General features: G+C 48.3%; 5 protein-coding genes across 5 annotated transcripts; 2 read left to right on the top strand and 3 right to left on the bottom strand.

Moving 5' to 3' along the window:
* Positions 1-403: 403 nt before the first annotated feature.
* GGS25DRAFT_266448 (14-3-3 protein) lies at positions 404-2508 on the top strand. Its single transcript, XM_049257351.1, has 2 exons — positions 404-819; positions 1064-2508. Exon 2 carries the CDS (start codon positions 1086-1088, stop codon positions 2100-2102), a length of 1017 nt encoding a protein of 338 aa, XP_049116387.1. The 5' UTR covers positions 404-819; positions 1064-1085; the 3' UTR covers positions 2103-2508.
* A 1269-nt stretch (positions 2509-3777) lies between these two features.
* GGS25DRAFT_266423 (heme oxygenase-like protein) lies at positions 3778-5464 on the bottom strand. Its single transcript, XM_049257350.1, has one exon. The coding sequence runs from the start codon at positions 5028-5030 to the stop codon at positions 3906-3908; it is 1125 nt and encodes a 374-aa protein (XP_049116386.1). The 5' UTR covers positions 5031-5464; the 3' UTR covers positions 3778-3905.
* A 1569-nt stretch (positions 5465-7033) lies between these two features.
* GGS25DRAFT_489374 (uncharacterized protein) lies at positions 7034-9693 on the bottom strand. Its single transcript, XM_049260894.1, has 4 exons — positions 9050-9693; positions 8178-8954; positions 8060-8101; positions 7034-7995 (listed from the first exon to the last, which is right to left on the bottom strand). The coding sequence occupies exons 1-4, from the start codon at positions 9290-9292 to the stop codon at positions 7717-7719; spliced, it is 1341 nt and encodes a 446-aa protein (XP_049116385.1). The 5' UTR covers positions 9293-9693; the 3' UTR covers positions 7034-7716.
* A 382-nt stretch (positions 9694-10075) lies between these two features.
* On the bottom strand, positions 10076-11902 carry GGS25DRAFT_489371 (small GTPase superfamily). The gene is made up of 7 exons (XM_049260893.1): positions 11598-11902; positions 11449-11502; positions 11264-11359; positions 11026-11205; positions 10925-10969; positions 10770-10872; positions 10076-10699 (listed from the first exon to the last, which is right to left on the bottom strand). Exons 1-7 carry the CDS (start codon positions 11628-11630, stop codon positions 10590-10592), a joined length of 621 nt encoding a protein of 206 aa, XP_049116384.1. The 5' UTR covers positions 11631-11902; the 3' UTR covers positions 10076-10589.
* A 576-nt stretch (positions 11903-12478) lies between these two features.
* Positions 12479-13452, top strand: GGS25DRAFT_266307 (uncharacterized protein). Its single transcript, XM_049257348.1, has one exon. The coding sequence runs from the start codon at positions 12782-12784 to the stop codon at positions 13403-13405; it is 624 nt and encodes a 207-aa protein (XP_049116383.1). The 5' UTR covers positions 12479-12781; the 3' UTR covers positions 13406-13452.
* Positions 13453-13575: the final 123 nt, after the last annotated feature.

Raw genomic sequence — 13575 nt, 5'->3', positions numbered from 1 at the left:
CGCCTTATTTCAGCCTCCATCTACTCATCACATCTCTTCCTTGGCTAATCTTTCGCCAAGTTAATTTGCACATTCAACCCTCTCTGTGTCTCGCGATTGGGTCTATCTTATATTGTATTACTTTCGCTGTATCATATTCATATTGGTGAGTAAGCCTCCATCCAATGGTGACCGTTCTGGACCTTTTTGTCGATGTGAGACGGAATCGATGGTCTTCACTTGCTAATATCGCAACCCTAGTCTATTGTAATATATTCGAATGTTTAATTTTGGTTGGTATTGTACTTTTGGGATCTCATCTAGCATTGTGTGGGAATTTTCATCTTGGCTCTATCCAATAGAGGCTGCCTGCTTGGGTTAACAAAAGATTAACGTGGATTTTTGGGACGACTCTTTTACACGCTTGCTCGATCGCGTCCTCGATTCTTCCAGCGACGACTACAGCTCATGCTGACGCAGGAGTCAAGTCAGTTCGCCAGTCACTCGTTATTCAGATATTCGCGAGTTGGAGCTTGGTCCAGGGTTTTCATCCCGAATCAGTGATTATAGCCCGGCTAAGGCCAGTGACGCTGTCTAACTCGACTATCGTTGGCCTGACTCGATCTCAACGACGTCACCCTTAATACAGCTTAATATCGGTGGCTGTGGTTTAAGCCCCTGTCGTTATTCTCACCTACGTTACGCGAACTCGACGGGGTCCACATTGTACGAGAACAGTTGGATTCGCCATTGTAAAAAATTTCGGGCAAAAGATTCTAGCAGAAAAGGTACATAAGGTCATTAGGAAGCTCGAGTTGGGGGAACTGCTGGTATTCTAAGGTATGTCTGGTGTCCCTCTGGATGTTGCTTTTAAATCTGCGGGTTCCTTGAGGTCCCATCACTACGCTGCCTTCTCGTAAAGTAAACATCTATTCTGACGAAATCGCCACATTACTGTCCGCGCCAACGCTGTTGTAGCCCTTCCTTTCAACCCAACCCCCCCCCCCCCCCCCCCCCCCCCCTTAACATCCATTAAATCTTATCACTTCGATATACTTAAGGCGCATTTCTCACCTTATATCAGACTCCCTGTTCAGACCCTTTCAATGGCTTCCTCCGAGGTTGACCAGAAGTTCCTTGGGCGCCTCGCGAAAGCCGTCGAGCCCAATAATGCGCTTCTCGCATCTATGCTATTTAAGATCCTAGGCCTGTCCATCAACGTAGCCGGTCAGCTCGTCAAGGCTAAAAAGCAGCGCCGTCTCGATACCACGCGCTTCACCCAGTCCCTCGAGCTGTACTTCCACATCCTATGGCTCTCCCGCGAAGGCCTCGTCATGCTCGAGCAGTACGTTCTCCCCATGGTTGGCGATCACGGCGAGCTCAAGGTTCTCGCGTACAAGCTACGCGCTTCCTTCTATCACATCTTTGTGTTGTTCCATAACGATCCCCCGGTTTCGCCTATGGGCATCGCCATTGCGCCTCAGGGAACGACGATGCCAGATTTCGCGAGGATGATGACGCCGCAGCGCTCTGACAAGGGCAAGGGCGTAGATAGGGCCGAGCCAGCTTTTGCGCACCCTGAGGAAGGCAGGTCGTCAGTGCAGCCTACGCATCCGGTGGAACAGGGGATCCCCGTTGGACCGCCTCCAGGTTTCGAGTCGCACTCACAAGCCCAGATGTATCCGATACCACCACCCGAGGCAGCGGCCGCATTCTTACTGCCGTCCGTGGACTACCTACCGACGGCGCACCAGTACTTCCGGGAGGCGTGCGCGCTGGCGGACAGCCTGCTATGGGGCTCGCACTCACTGCGGTTGTCAGTGAAGACAGAGTACGCGGCGTTTTTATACGAGTGCGTTCACGACCGGGAGGCGAGCCGGAAGCTAGCAAAGGACACGATCGCTGAGGTGTACGAGTCAAGCGAGGGCATGGACGACGATATGTTCAACGACGCGTGTGAGCTAGTCACAGTGCTAGGGAAGATGATGAAGCGCGGGTTAGGTAGCGGCGGACGCCCGAGTCCGAGTGCGACGGCTAACACGGGAACGGTGTCCCAAGGAGGCGGCAGCACGGCGACGATCGTGCCCCCTATTCCGCCGGTGGGCATGGAGAATCCGATATGAGGGGATTTAATAGCGCACTCGATTGATCGATTTATTGATTGATCTAGCACGATACGTTAAGTGTAAATTTGGTTCCGGAGTTACGAATTATACACAGGGGCGGTAGTATGAAGCAAACGAGCAAACGAGCAAGCGGCGGAAATCTAATACTACGCGCGACGATGTTCAGGGCACCATTGGTCGCGGAATTCGGAAGATCTGCGGCACCTTGGACAGGAAAATACGAGATACTTGGATGCCAGTCCTGTTCGGCGGAGTGATACAACTTTTCCTATTCATATATTACTCGAGGATACGGATCTAGTGCTACTACTTACGGTCAGCTTTGACTAGATCGCGTCCAACGATCACAGACGCGGCCCAATATGATCTAGGTGTCTAAAAATACAAATAATAATACGTTACAGGAAGGGGGTACTGCTTGCTGATACACGACTCGTTGTTTCGTCACACTTGGTCCCGAATCTCTACTACCTCCAAACATACATACCTACTCGGGTACTTGAATACCCACAGAATCTATACAGCCTCTTCCAAATCCTACTCCCACGAGGCCTGCAAAGGACCATAATACCACCTACCTCCCTTTCTCTTCCCACCTTGTTTATTACCCAATTATTCTTTTTTTCTTATTCTCAAAAAAGCGTTTAATGATACCCAGTTTCATGTTGCTGGACGGAAAGACAGACGGAACGAAGGACGAACGGAAGGATGAACAGACGGACATATACACAACACTACCTACGAACTACACACAATAACACATCCATGGATATCCCGAGAGAAACAACGAAGATAATCGGCTAGCCGCTATGAGCCGCTGCCGTCTTCGATATACCTACCCATCTAACTATCTAAATAAACATCACCACCTCAAATATCCGCAGCAGAAAAGTCCTGGAACAAAGCGGAAGGGGAATAATAAAAGGGGATACGGTTTGTTCCCTGTCATGAATATTAGCAACTACTAGAGAAAGTAGAAAGTAGAAAAGAGCAGAGTAAAGAGAATAGAGATAAATTTTTACCTACCTGACCAGACACAATGACGTGAGATTATGCTACTACTTGGATGTTTACTACGTACAAGCCGTGACTTGTCTGCCTGCCCATCTGTGTCTACTCTAGCTAGCTTGCATAGTTACATATTCACCGTCTCCCCTATTCTGTTCACTCTTCACTCTTTTCATCCCCCCTTCTGAAAGCTAGGGTGATGTGGTAAATTTAGTAAACTTAGGTTCTTACTAGGTAGTTTTCATAGCATCTATACATTTCCACGACTATACCACAACGTCACTAAGGTGCTAATCAAGATAAATAAATAAGTAGATAGGTAAAGCAACGATATCTATATTCTAGGATGCAAAACCGAGGTATCCAGCTACCCGTCTATCTATCCATCTATCCAATTTTCCATCTATGTATATTCCTTCTTTCCTCGCAGTCCCAGTCTTACGCTATGCGTCTTCCATCCAATCTATCCAACAATTCAACCCAACCAAAACAACATCTAGGTAAGGGGTTCTTTTCAAATCCCCAAACAGCCAGTCACTTTCAAGAATAGTGAAATCTATAAATTCATCGAAACCGCACAGCCTGCCTCCCCTCCCTCCCTTCCCCATCCCCCTTCCCATTCCCAGCCCGACTCGTCCTCCCACTCCCACCCCCACTCCCACTCCCCCTCGCAACCCTCCTCCCCACCGTCCTAGCAATCCTCTTCCTCTTCTCCCGCTCAACCACCACGCTGTCACGACTGCGCAGCAGGTGCCGTCTCGCCGCATCTACATCCGCCGCACCCAGAAGCTCCTACTCCGTGCCGCAGATCTCGTCGAGCTCGCCGACGACGCGGACGAGGAAGTCGAAGATCGTCCGGGACTCGGCGAGGATTTCTGCGTGTTCGGCGGGGGTTAGGACATTGGCAGTGTTGGGGTTGTTGGGGTTATTGGGGTTATTGGGATTAGGGTCTCCCGCAGTCGCCCGCGCAAGCCTCGCCTTAAACAGCTCCTTGGCGTCCTCGCCGTCCCGCGGGGTGTCGAAGCGGAAGAAGGAGAGCGGTTCTTCGCTCTGCTTCCCACCGTCCTCCATCTCTCCCTTTCCCTCCTCCGTTTTTACCCCCTCGCTCTCTTCGTCATCCTCATCCTCATCCTCCCCCCACAACGGCGTCCAAAACCCCCCGCCCCCCCGCTCTTCTCCCACCTTGGCATCAGCCCTCTCCAGACTCCCTCTGATGAACTTGCCCCCCGCGAAAAGCGCCATGTACAGCACCCACGCGTACGCGACCAGCACGTGCGGCCGCGCGGCGACCGCGTTCGCGATGTGCGTCAGGAACTCCGTGAGGACTGGCTGGTCTCCTCCACCAGAGCGGGCGCCTTTGCTGCTGCTGCTGCTGCTACCACCACTGCTGCCGGTTGTGTTGGCGGCGGTGGCGGCGGCGGTGCTGGTGATCTCGTCCAGCTGCCGCGACACGCGGTCGGCGGGCCAGCCGGTCAGGGCGGCTAGGTCGCGGCGCAGGGGGGCGGAGCGCTGGAGAGAGGGGATGTGGATGGAGGTTAGGAGGGCGTGGATGCGGGGGGGCAGGTTGGGGTTGGAGTCGGGTTTCCCCTTAGGAGTAAGGCCAGAGCTACCGTTTGAGGTAGAGGTAGAGGTAGAGTCTGGGGTGTTAGAGGGGGTAGAGGTAGTAGGGCCCGCATCAAGCAGATCGCTCCACAGCGACTCAAAGGTAAGGTATATGGGGGCGATGTGCAGGAGTCCCTGGAAGTAGTTATGGCAGCTGTTGGCTTTGGGGGGAAGCGCGAGACGCAGACGGTTGGTGACGAGCTTGTTGAGTTTGGTGTGTAAAGGGCGGATGGCGAGGTTGATGGCTGGGCCGATGGATAGGGGTTCAGGGGCGGCGTCGGTTTTGACGTCGGTGGCGGTGGTCTTGGAAGGCATGGTGGTGGATTATCGTTGAATCGATTGTTGAAGGGGTATTTTCGTGCTTAGGATACCAAATTCAGGATACCAAGTAGGCATATAAGTATGTAGGAGGTGTGCAGGTATTTAAGTATAGGTAAGAGATGAGGACTTAGGATTCTCTAGGTGAAGAAAGAGACTAGGAAAGATGAAACAATGAAACAATCGAGGACTATTTGTATTAAATAGTAGACGAACTGATCAAAGAGAGAACAGCAGATACGTAAGGCTGAGACGAGACCAGACCAGACCAGACACGGTGAGGCGTGGGCAGGTGACTACCTCCCCTACCCAGCTCAAGCGAAGTAACAGACAGACAGGTCTTTCCTCAAGATACCTACCTATTTTTCTTCACATCAAGCCACCTTTCCACCTGTCCTTCCCTCCTTCCTCACAGCCCAACTCAACTCCTAGACAGACCGTTATGTTTGTCTTTGTCTGCAGCGCCGATATCCTAGACGGGCAAGAACAGTGCCGTACCTTACTTTAGGTGAAGACCGGCCGGACCTTAATCTGAAATCAAATCCCACAAACGGGAAGCGACCACGTGCGATGCGCAAGTAGCCGCAGTTCTTGTCCCCCTTCGAATCCTATCCTTCCTTCGCGCTTTCCGATAGTATAGTGTAGAGTGAGTTTATAGAACGAACGAAGAAAAGCTGATCAATCCTTCCCGGAGATAGATAGACAAGACGTGCGGCTCTGCCGAAGTGCGTGAGCGTGGGGGGAAGAGGAAGAAGAAAAAAATGATGAACTTCCTCCCTAGTACCCAGGTATGTAGGTATATAATATGTATTGGCCGTAAGGGGCAAGCGACTTGTTTTGCTTGTAAGACACGAAGCAGCACAACTCAACTCCCACACATACAACACAGAGAGAGACCCAAACACGTACGTCGGAAAACGAGACAAGAAACAGTGCAACGTCGCCGGCGACGAACATGAAAAAGTGCAAGAAGCAAAAGTCCAAATTCAGCCAAAAATGAAAACAAAAAGGAAGAAATCAAGCCTCTAAAGAAAAGAAAAGATGTTACCGTTTTAAAACACGGGCCAGGGGTAGGAGTGAGTGATGATTGTATACATACATATGTAGATGGCACAGCACAACAACACAGCGTACATAGCGATACACAGCGGGTGAGTGACAATACACACCCACACCCACACACATACACACACATATACACACACACACACTACATTAGGTAGTACACTAGGTTAGCATGGTACGCCACGATACCCGCCCGCGCCTTGTGATCTTGGAAACTAGAACACCTACCTACGTAAATAGCACCCGATCTGGCCCCATACCGCCTTGCCCTGAATACCTAACCTAGTCAACACGATTTTTTTCTTTTTCTTTACAGAGATCGATTCATCAACGTACGTCATCCCACGTCCCAAGTTAGGCATGCTATGACCTAACCGCAAGGAACTAACTAGCCTTGGAAGGGGGGGGGGGGGACGGGGTGGAGAGCTAAATAGTCTCCGAAACGGGCTTGGAAAAATATCTGCTGCTAGTTTAGCTTCGATGATGTAGTAGTTATGTTCCTAGATATATGTAGAAACCAATGACTGTGCCTAGGACCTAGGTAAGTAGGCAAGGAACCTCGGTACCTGCTTAGCTTAGGGGTAGGTATTACATAACTTGACGTTGAGTTGTAAAGAACATTGAAGATTATTCATGATTCCATGGTTACATATCCGTCGTTGCATCGATACATATGTAGGTACTGGTACTATTATAGATCTAGGTACGGTACTATGTAGCACTTTGGTATGTATGTACTATGTAACCTACTAAGATGTATTGCGTGTGAAGCAACATTGAAATACTACCTACAACTGACTCGACCGTTAGCTACCACCACCAAAACTTCTCAGATCCCGTCAAGAACTATGCATGTTTACTAGGCAAAAGCGATATCTTAGTTTGCAGGCCGTACATATGCAAGTCTCACCCAGCCGTCTGGGCAAGTCATTTACGGACGAATGAAAAGGAGAGGAAAAAGAAAAAGAGCGACCAAAGAAAACGCCAAACAACGCCCCTGACTTCGGCCGAAGCCAAAGTCTAGGTAGGTAGTTTGATAATACAAAATTTCATTGATAGGTCCTTCGTATAAATTAACCATACTCTGAAGCATGGCTTGCCTACCGCATACAATATAGGTAGCCATGCCATGAAATGAAATGTCACCAACGCCTCGGCACCATACATGAACATGATCAAGTCTGTACTACCACCATGTAACGCATATCTAAATGCTTGAATACCTATTTACTACCCAGACAAGTTAGTTACTTAACTGCCCAGGTGAGTACCTATATGTAATAAGTCCTGATAGTAAAACAGCTTTACTGAATATACCTACTTCAAAGGGTATTCTTGTCTATCGAATATCAAACCCCTAATCTACCTGCTATGTGGGCACCTAGGTAAGTATGTATGTAAGTACGTAACGTGATGCTCAGTGGCCCATTTACCAATTCGAGCCTCTATGAATGCAACAATTATTCCTGAACCGTGAACGCCGTCGCCTCAGTCTTTAACCCTTTGCCCAAGTAAGTAACCTATCCATTGGCTGCCGCTTCAAAAAAATAACACACGTATATACCCTAAACCAGGTATGTATTGAACATGAACATGAACATGAAGGACTTCAAATGTTTCATGGCTCAGCCACTCGATCTAATACCCCCCTTTCCGGGGTCGCCTTAACTTTCTCGTCCTCGTCACGACTTTCGTGATTAATGAAGATGAAAGAGAGCAAAACAATGGCAGCGCCGATCCAGTACACAAAGCTTGAGTACTGCTCGTACTGGATCATCTCGCCAATCAAAGATAGCGGAATGGTCAAGGACAGCCCGACGGTCACGACCAGGGGGGTCATGAGAAGCATAGCGTAAGCAAACGACATATCGGATATGAACGAAGATATAGAGTTGAGCTGTGTATCAGTGGTTAGCCGTTGATTCGGTGTGCGTCGGGTGAACAACTTTAGAATAGCTTACAATGATGATGGACCAGATATTGCCACTCGGAGGTAACTCAAACTATTCTGCATTAGCAATTCCGCATACACCACCGCAGCAAACAAGCCCATGAAAAGGCATTTATGTATGCACTTACCGTTTCGATCCCTGTAAAGTGCAGGATGAAGAAGAGCGGCCATAGTAAAACCAAGTTGCAAACTCCCAGGAGGCCGAAAAACAGGGGCATGTTAACGCGGTCCTCGTTGCCCATGCGCACCTTCAATATAACGACGTACAGCCCATAAACTACGGCGCTGAAGAGGGCCATGGCATCGCCAATGGCGATCTGCTGTTGGCTCTTATGCGGGAAATTCCCGCGATTGTCGTCGTTATCCTTGGTTGACAAGTCCACGGTGGAGATGAGCACGACGCCGGCGAGCGAGGCGAGGACGCCCACCAGCTTTCGGATGGAGAATGGCTCGATGCGCATGATGGCACATGCAATGAGGGTCCACACGCTGCTCGTCGATGTTAGGATCGTCACGCTACCCACACTCGTATATTCGAGACACGCCGATGCGAAATAATTTCCCAGAAACCAGATAAGGCAAAATTCAAGACTGTACCTGGCCGTTTCCACAAACGACAGCTTGTCTGAGGGTGTTGCCGGATCGATGATCTCGAAGCTTCCATCATCGTCCGCAAGTAAGTGCTCTCCTGCCGTGATGTCTTCCTCCTCTTCCTGTGTCTTTAACCTCTCAACCCCACGGTACCGTATTCTCCACTCCTGCATCGCCATATTTTTCACGCGTGTGATGCCGCCATTCTGTATTACGTATTTTATGGATATCGGGATCAGGGACAGCGCAAAAATGGACCCATTAATGTAAACTAGGAAGAAAGGTTTATCGTAGGTTTGGTCGGAAAAGATGGACTGCCATAATCGGAATTAATTTTCTGCTCTTTTACTATCCCTTGAACATATTTGCAAGTTTGTACGTCTAGCGACCTAAGATGGAATATACTCACGCTGGCGAGGAAATTCGATACTGTCCAGAGAAACACGGTAACTAGTAAAAGAATGATGCCCATAGTCCTTCTTGCCATTTTCCACGACCCAGGCTTCGGCCTTAAACTCGGTATGGTTCCCCAGGAACTGGACGAGCCGGGCAGATCATCGGATGGCGCGGGTGGTTCGGAAAGCCTTCGTCTGGGAGCGTCATATTGTGCATTTATCTCGGCCGGTATAGCTATGGGATCCTGTAATACCATGTTGGCGGATGGGAGGTTGGCGCAGAAGTAAATTCGCAAGTATTCCGAAGTCTAGAATCGAAAAGCGAAAACGGATCGCGTGGGAATGGAACCATGTATTGTCTATTCAGGTTTAACGAGAGAGTCGAATTTAATAGTTCTAAAAGATAGGCCTAGAAGCCAGAAAGAACACAAAAACGACAAATAGAGTGAAGGGAATGAATATTGATTCTAAAAGCGAGGGTTAGAGAGAGTGAGGTTAAAGATAGTGAAACATGTTAAAACTACAGTACATGTGGAAAAGGATTCACGATTGAGAACGTCAAATGAATTGGTTACAATGCATGTGGTTAGCAATCACTACATCTTGTAGGTACCTACAGTAGGCACCTACCCTAGGTATCTACTGCACTGCCTGCACTGCATAACAGGGTAAGTAAACTTATTGTTCCCGCGCCGCCGGCGTTTTGAAAAAATGCCGAGACTTTTTATACCCCTGGCCCTCTACGTAGTGTTTCACTATAAAGAACTTGGAATGGATGACATACAGTGCTCCTCGTAATCATACCAAAGTACGCTTTGGGGTCATAGCCTGTAGTATGCACTAATCCTAATAACTTCATTTAAACTACATCAGAGCCTCATAAAATATTCTATGGTACAATCATATAATCCACACTATAATATAAAATTGAAGATTTAGAAATGCCTACTTAGTTATTCAAATCCACCACGAAATTCATTTAGTCAGGCATCATACTCCGTAGTGACATCTTCAATGTTCAAGTCAGGGGCAGTATTTACTAAGACAGTCACGGGAATCGACAGATATCGTCACATGCCCATACTTGGACTTATAAACATTATCACAAGCTCAACATGCAATCATATCATGAGAATTTGGTGACATGATAACTAAAAAAAAAAAGAGGAACACTTCTGAATGCTGACTGGGAAAATATCAAAATTGATGCATCAATAAAGTCCTGGGTCAAATATACCATGACGGGACGCCCAAGACTCGACTGTACAATCCCATACCCACGGGACAAACCAAAATGCGATGCATATACTGCTCTATACACACTTATTACGTCCGTGGTTCTATTTTCCACTTGCTCCGAGTCCGTAACTCGTCCCTGGAGCTTTCTCCCCCTAAACCTGATGTCTCGCATACAAAGAGGCAAATGATGGTTGAGAAGGCGCAAATGAACTGCATATAAATGGACCAATGCTAGTCAATAGGATGAGTCGTGAAAAGGCCGGGACAACACACGATAGGACGATATGCTAGGGACATTTAAGGCCCATAAAATGCTTAGCATGCACATCCGTCGCGGTCGTTCTCGATGTGAATGTTGATAGGGTCCTGGAAATCTCCACTGAACTCCTCCGACTCTTCCTGAGCTAGCGCATTCCGTGCGATGACTATGATATGAGGTTAGTCGAGCTTAACATGGGTAGTGGGGGGCTCTTTTTTCGGTGGTGGAGATAGTACCTTCAAATGCTTGCTCAACGTTGACAGCCTCTTTGGCACTGGTCTCGAAGTAGGGAATATCGCCTTTGGAGTGGCAGAAAGTTGCTGCTCGCTTACTCGAAATCTGCATAGTGTAAGCTGGTGATATCGCTGATTAGAAGATCAGATCTGCTTACGACTCGCTTGCTCTCCTCAACATCAATCTTGTTTCCCAGTACGACCTAAACAATATTGTAAGTCAAATGTCTTCGAATAGCAAATGTGATGGTCTCCTTACGAAAGGGAAATTCTCGGGGTCCCGCGGCGAAGCTTGGATTAAGAACTCATCTCTCCAGCTATCTAGCGCATCGAAGCTCTTGGAGTTGTTGACATCGAAGACTAGTACGCAACAATCGGCACCTCGGTAGAATGCGACGCCTAAAGACTGAAAGCGCTCTTGGCCGGCTGTGTCCCAAAGCTACTATGGATTAGTTCCTATTGAAGGGTGGTGTTGATTATCTGTCTCGGCTTCGTACCTGCATCGTGACTTGTCGGTCATCAACCAAGACCTCTCGGTTTAGGAAATCGGCTCCGATGGTCGCCTTGTAGCTGGCACTAAACTTCTTGTTGACCTATAGAAAAAATAGGATCAGCCTCGTGTTATCTTGGACTCGGGTACAGGAATCGCAAGAGGATTGCCGTATCGATGGCCGTAACATACATATTGATTCATCAAGCTCGTCTTGCCGACACCGCTATCACCAAGTATGATAACCTGGAATTTAATGCGTTAGTGTGTAATAGAATCAAAATAAAAGATGAATGGAGAATCATATCAGTTGTTATTGTGTAGGGGATATATATCGGTACCTTCAATAGAACCTTCTTCCCTTTAGAAGCCATGATGAAGGTCGACCTCGGCGGCTCTTAGTGGAGTTGAGAAAGTGGTTGATGGTTGAACAAGAAAAATTGAAGGTATGGGTCGTATTAAAAGAGGTGAGTTTTTTAACTTCTTTTTATCAACAAGAAGTTAGCTTGTGAACGCGATGTAGTGAATCGGTAGTATTGATTGTGTTGTTGTTATTGTTGTTGTAGTTGTTAAAGTTGTACTTGTTTGAGGTCTAGGCCAAGGTAATCAATCACCTGCATTGATGGATGATGGAGGATGGATAAGGTAATGCTGCTCGGACCTACGCCGATACTTACCTGATGCAGCAACTGATAAGGCGCTGTACCTATGGAATCTAAGGTTGTACCTGGCTTATAGTGAGCACGAGATCAAATCAGTGGCTAGAACATTCAAGACAGCCACAATCACCCCCCCAATCCCCCCCAATTCCCCCCAATCGATCCCTGGATGGTTTTAAGGTTTTAAGTTTTGAGGGTGCTGTAGCCAGTAAGCCTGTAGTTAGGCGTCCAGAGCGTCCTACACAGCATCCTGGCGTCTAGATAGTGGAACGAGCCCAATAAGTCACTGTAACCATGTAGGTACCTAAACTGCTAAAGTTGTGACCGGCATGCTTCACAGGTTCTTCTGATTCAACCACGTTTTCGTTGTCTTCGTTGACTGCATGTAACGCATAGATATGAATGCGCATGGCGAATGAGATGGAAATCAATGTTTAAATATATATAGTACTTTGTATAAAATACTGGTACATATTATATATACCAAACATCCATGGATCCTAGCCATGATTCGCCTACTCAATGTACATGTAGATACCTAGGTAGGATGGCGTGAAAAGGTGAAGTGTTGAACTTATATGTACCTACCTAGGCATCGTGCTACGAAATATTGACCCGACCCTATTTTCTTATGGTACTGACTTAGGTAAAGAGCCTCTATCCATAGTATATTTGTCATGATGTCATACTTCATCATGCCAATATGGCAACACATGCCATCACAGTTATGCTGGTGACGCCTTTGAGCTTTCTACACCACATTAAATTGACTACAAAAGCTTGCCAGTTTATACTTGTCTACGCAAAATAAAGTTCCTACACTATTAATTATTCAACAGTAACAAATCATTGGCTTCACGTTCACGATGGTCGCTATCCGTATTAGTCACACCTTAAACGCCTTGCGGGCCGCTCGCGTCCGCGGTCCACAAGCTTATCGCGGCATAACCACTACTTCCCGTGCCAACGCACAGGGTTACGGTGATGGCGAGGGAGACCCCAAAGGAGGAGATCCTCAGGCCCAGCCAGCATCAAGCAACGCGCAACAGTCAGCCGAGCACCCTGGCCCAGCCCCACCCGACGTGGGAAAGGGAACTGGGGGAGGACCAACCAAGGCCGGGCTCTCGAAGAGCATGAACAAGGCAGCGGACAAAGAATCCGGCATCAAGTCTGCCGAGTCAGCCAGCGCGCAGTCCGGCGGCTCGCGATCCAAGGAGGCGACGGAGACGGGGAGCAGTCCCACTGGCGGGAGCATCGCGAACGCGGCAAGCCAGAAAGGAGGTGAGGCGCTCAAAGGTCCTCAGGGCAAGGGCACACCCAGCCCCAAGCTCCACGGCCAGGGCATGCCCAGCGGGAATGTCAAATCGGGCTTGAGTGACGAGCAGAAACAGGAAGTCGAAAGGCATAACGCCGACTTCGAGAAGCGACACGACCGCGCAGCGCCTGCAGCGGATGACAAGGTCGATCCAAAATTCTGGAAGGGATCGTGAGTAATGCGTTGTTGCAATGCTGCGTTGCTGCTTTGTCACTTGGTGTTTTAAAATGCCGTATTACTGTACTTTTGCTCGTTGTAGTTTTTCAACATTATCCAATATCATAGACTGACTTATCGCCGACATAGCGGTCGTGTGAACGATGGGCCGAGTGTTGTGGATTGGAA

The sequence above is a fragment of the Hypoxylon fragiforme genome (assembly GCF_022984875.1).
Source record: "Hypoxylon fragiforme strain CBS 206.31 chromosome Unknown GGS25scaffold_5, whole genome shotgun sequence".
NCBI classification, from domain to species: Eukaryota; Fungi; Ascomycota; class Sordariomycetes; order Xylariales; family Hypoxylaceae; genus Hypoxylon; species Hypoxylon fragiforme.
Note: the sequence above shows the minus strand (reverse complement) of the source record. Positions and strands in the feature narration are given on the sequence as shown.

Bases quoted from the DNA above. Each gene is read 5' to 3' on its own strand.
- GGS25DRAFT_266448 (XM_049257351.1), top strand. From the start codon at position 1,086: ATGGCTTCCTCCGAGGTTGACCAGAAGTTCCTTGGGCGCCTCGCGAAA.
- GGS25DRAFT_266423 (XM_049257350.1), bottom strand. From the start codon at position 5,030: ATGCCTTCCAAGACCACCGCCACCGACGTCAAAACCGACGCCGCCCCT.
- GGS25DRAFT_489374 (XM_049260894.1), bottom strand. From the start codon at position 9,292: ATGGTATTACAGGATCCCATAGCTATACCGGCCGAGATAAATGCACAA. The intron at 8,102-8,177 runs GTAAGTGCATAC...AATGCAGAATAG, and splicing joins ACTTTACAGGGATCGAAACG to TTTGAGTTACCTCCGAGTGG. The intron at 7,996-8,059 runs GTAAGCTATTCT...ACTGATACACAG, and splicing joins ATATCTGGTCCATCATCATT to CTCAACTCTATATCTTCGTT.
- GGS25DRAFT_489371 (XM_049260893.1), bottom strand. From the start codon at position 11,630: ATGGCTTCTAAAGGGAAGAAGGTTCTATTGAAG. The intron at 10,970-11,025 runs GTAAGGAGACCA...AATATTGTTTAG, and splicing joins ACCCCGAGAATTTCCCTTTC to GTCGTACTGGGAAACAAGAT. The intron at 10,700-10,769 runs GTACTATCTCCA...CTCATATCATAG, and splicing joins CGTTGAGCAAGCATTTGAAG to TCATCGCACGGAATGCGCTA.
- GGS25DRAFT_266307 (XM_049257348.1), top strand. From the start codon at position 12,782: ATGGTCGCTATCCGTATTAGTCACACCTTAAACGCCTTGCGGGCCGCT.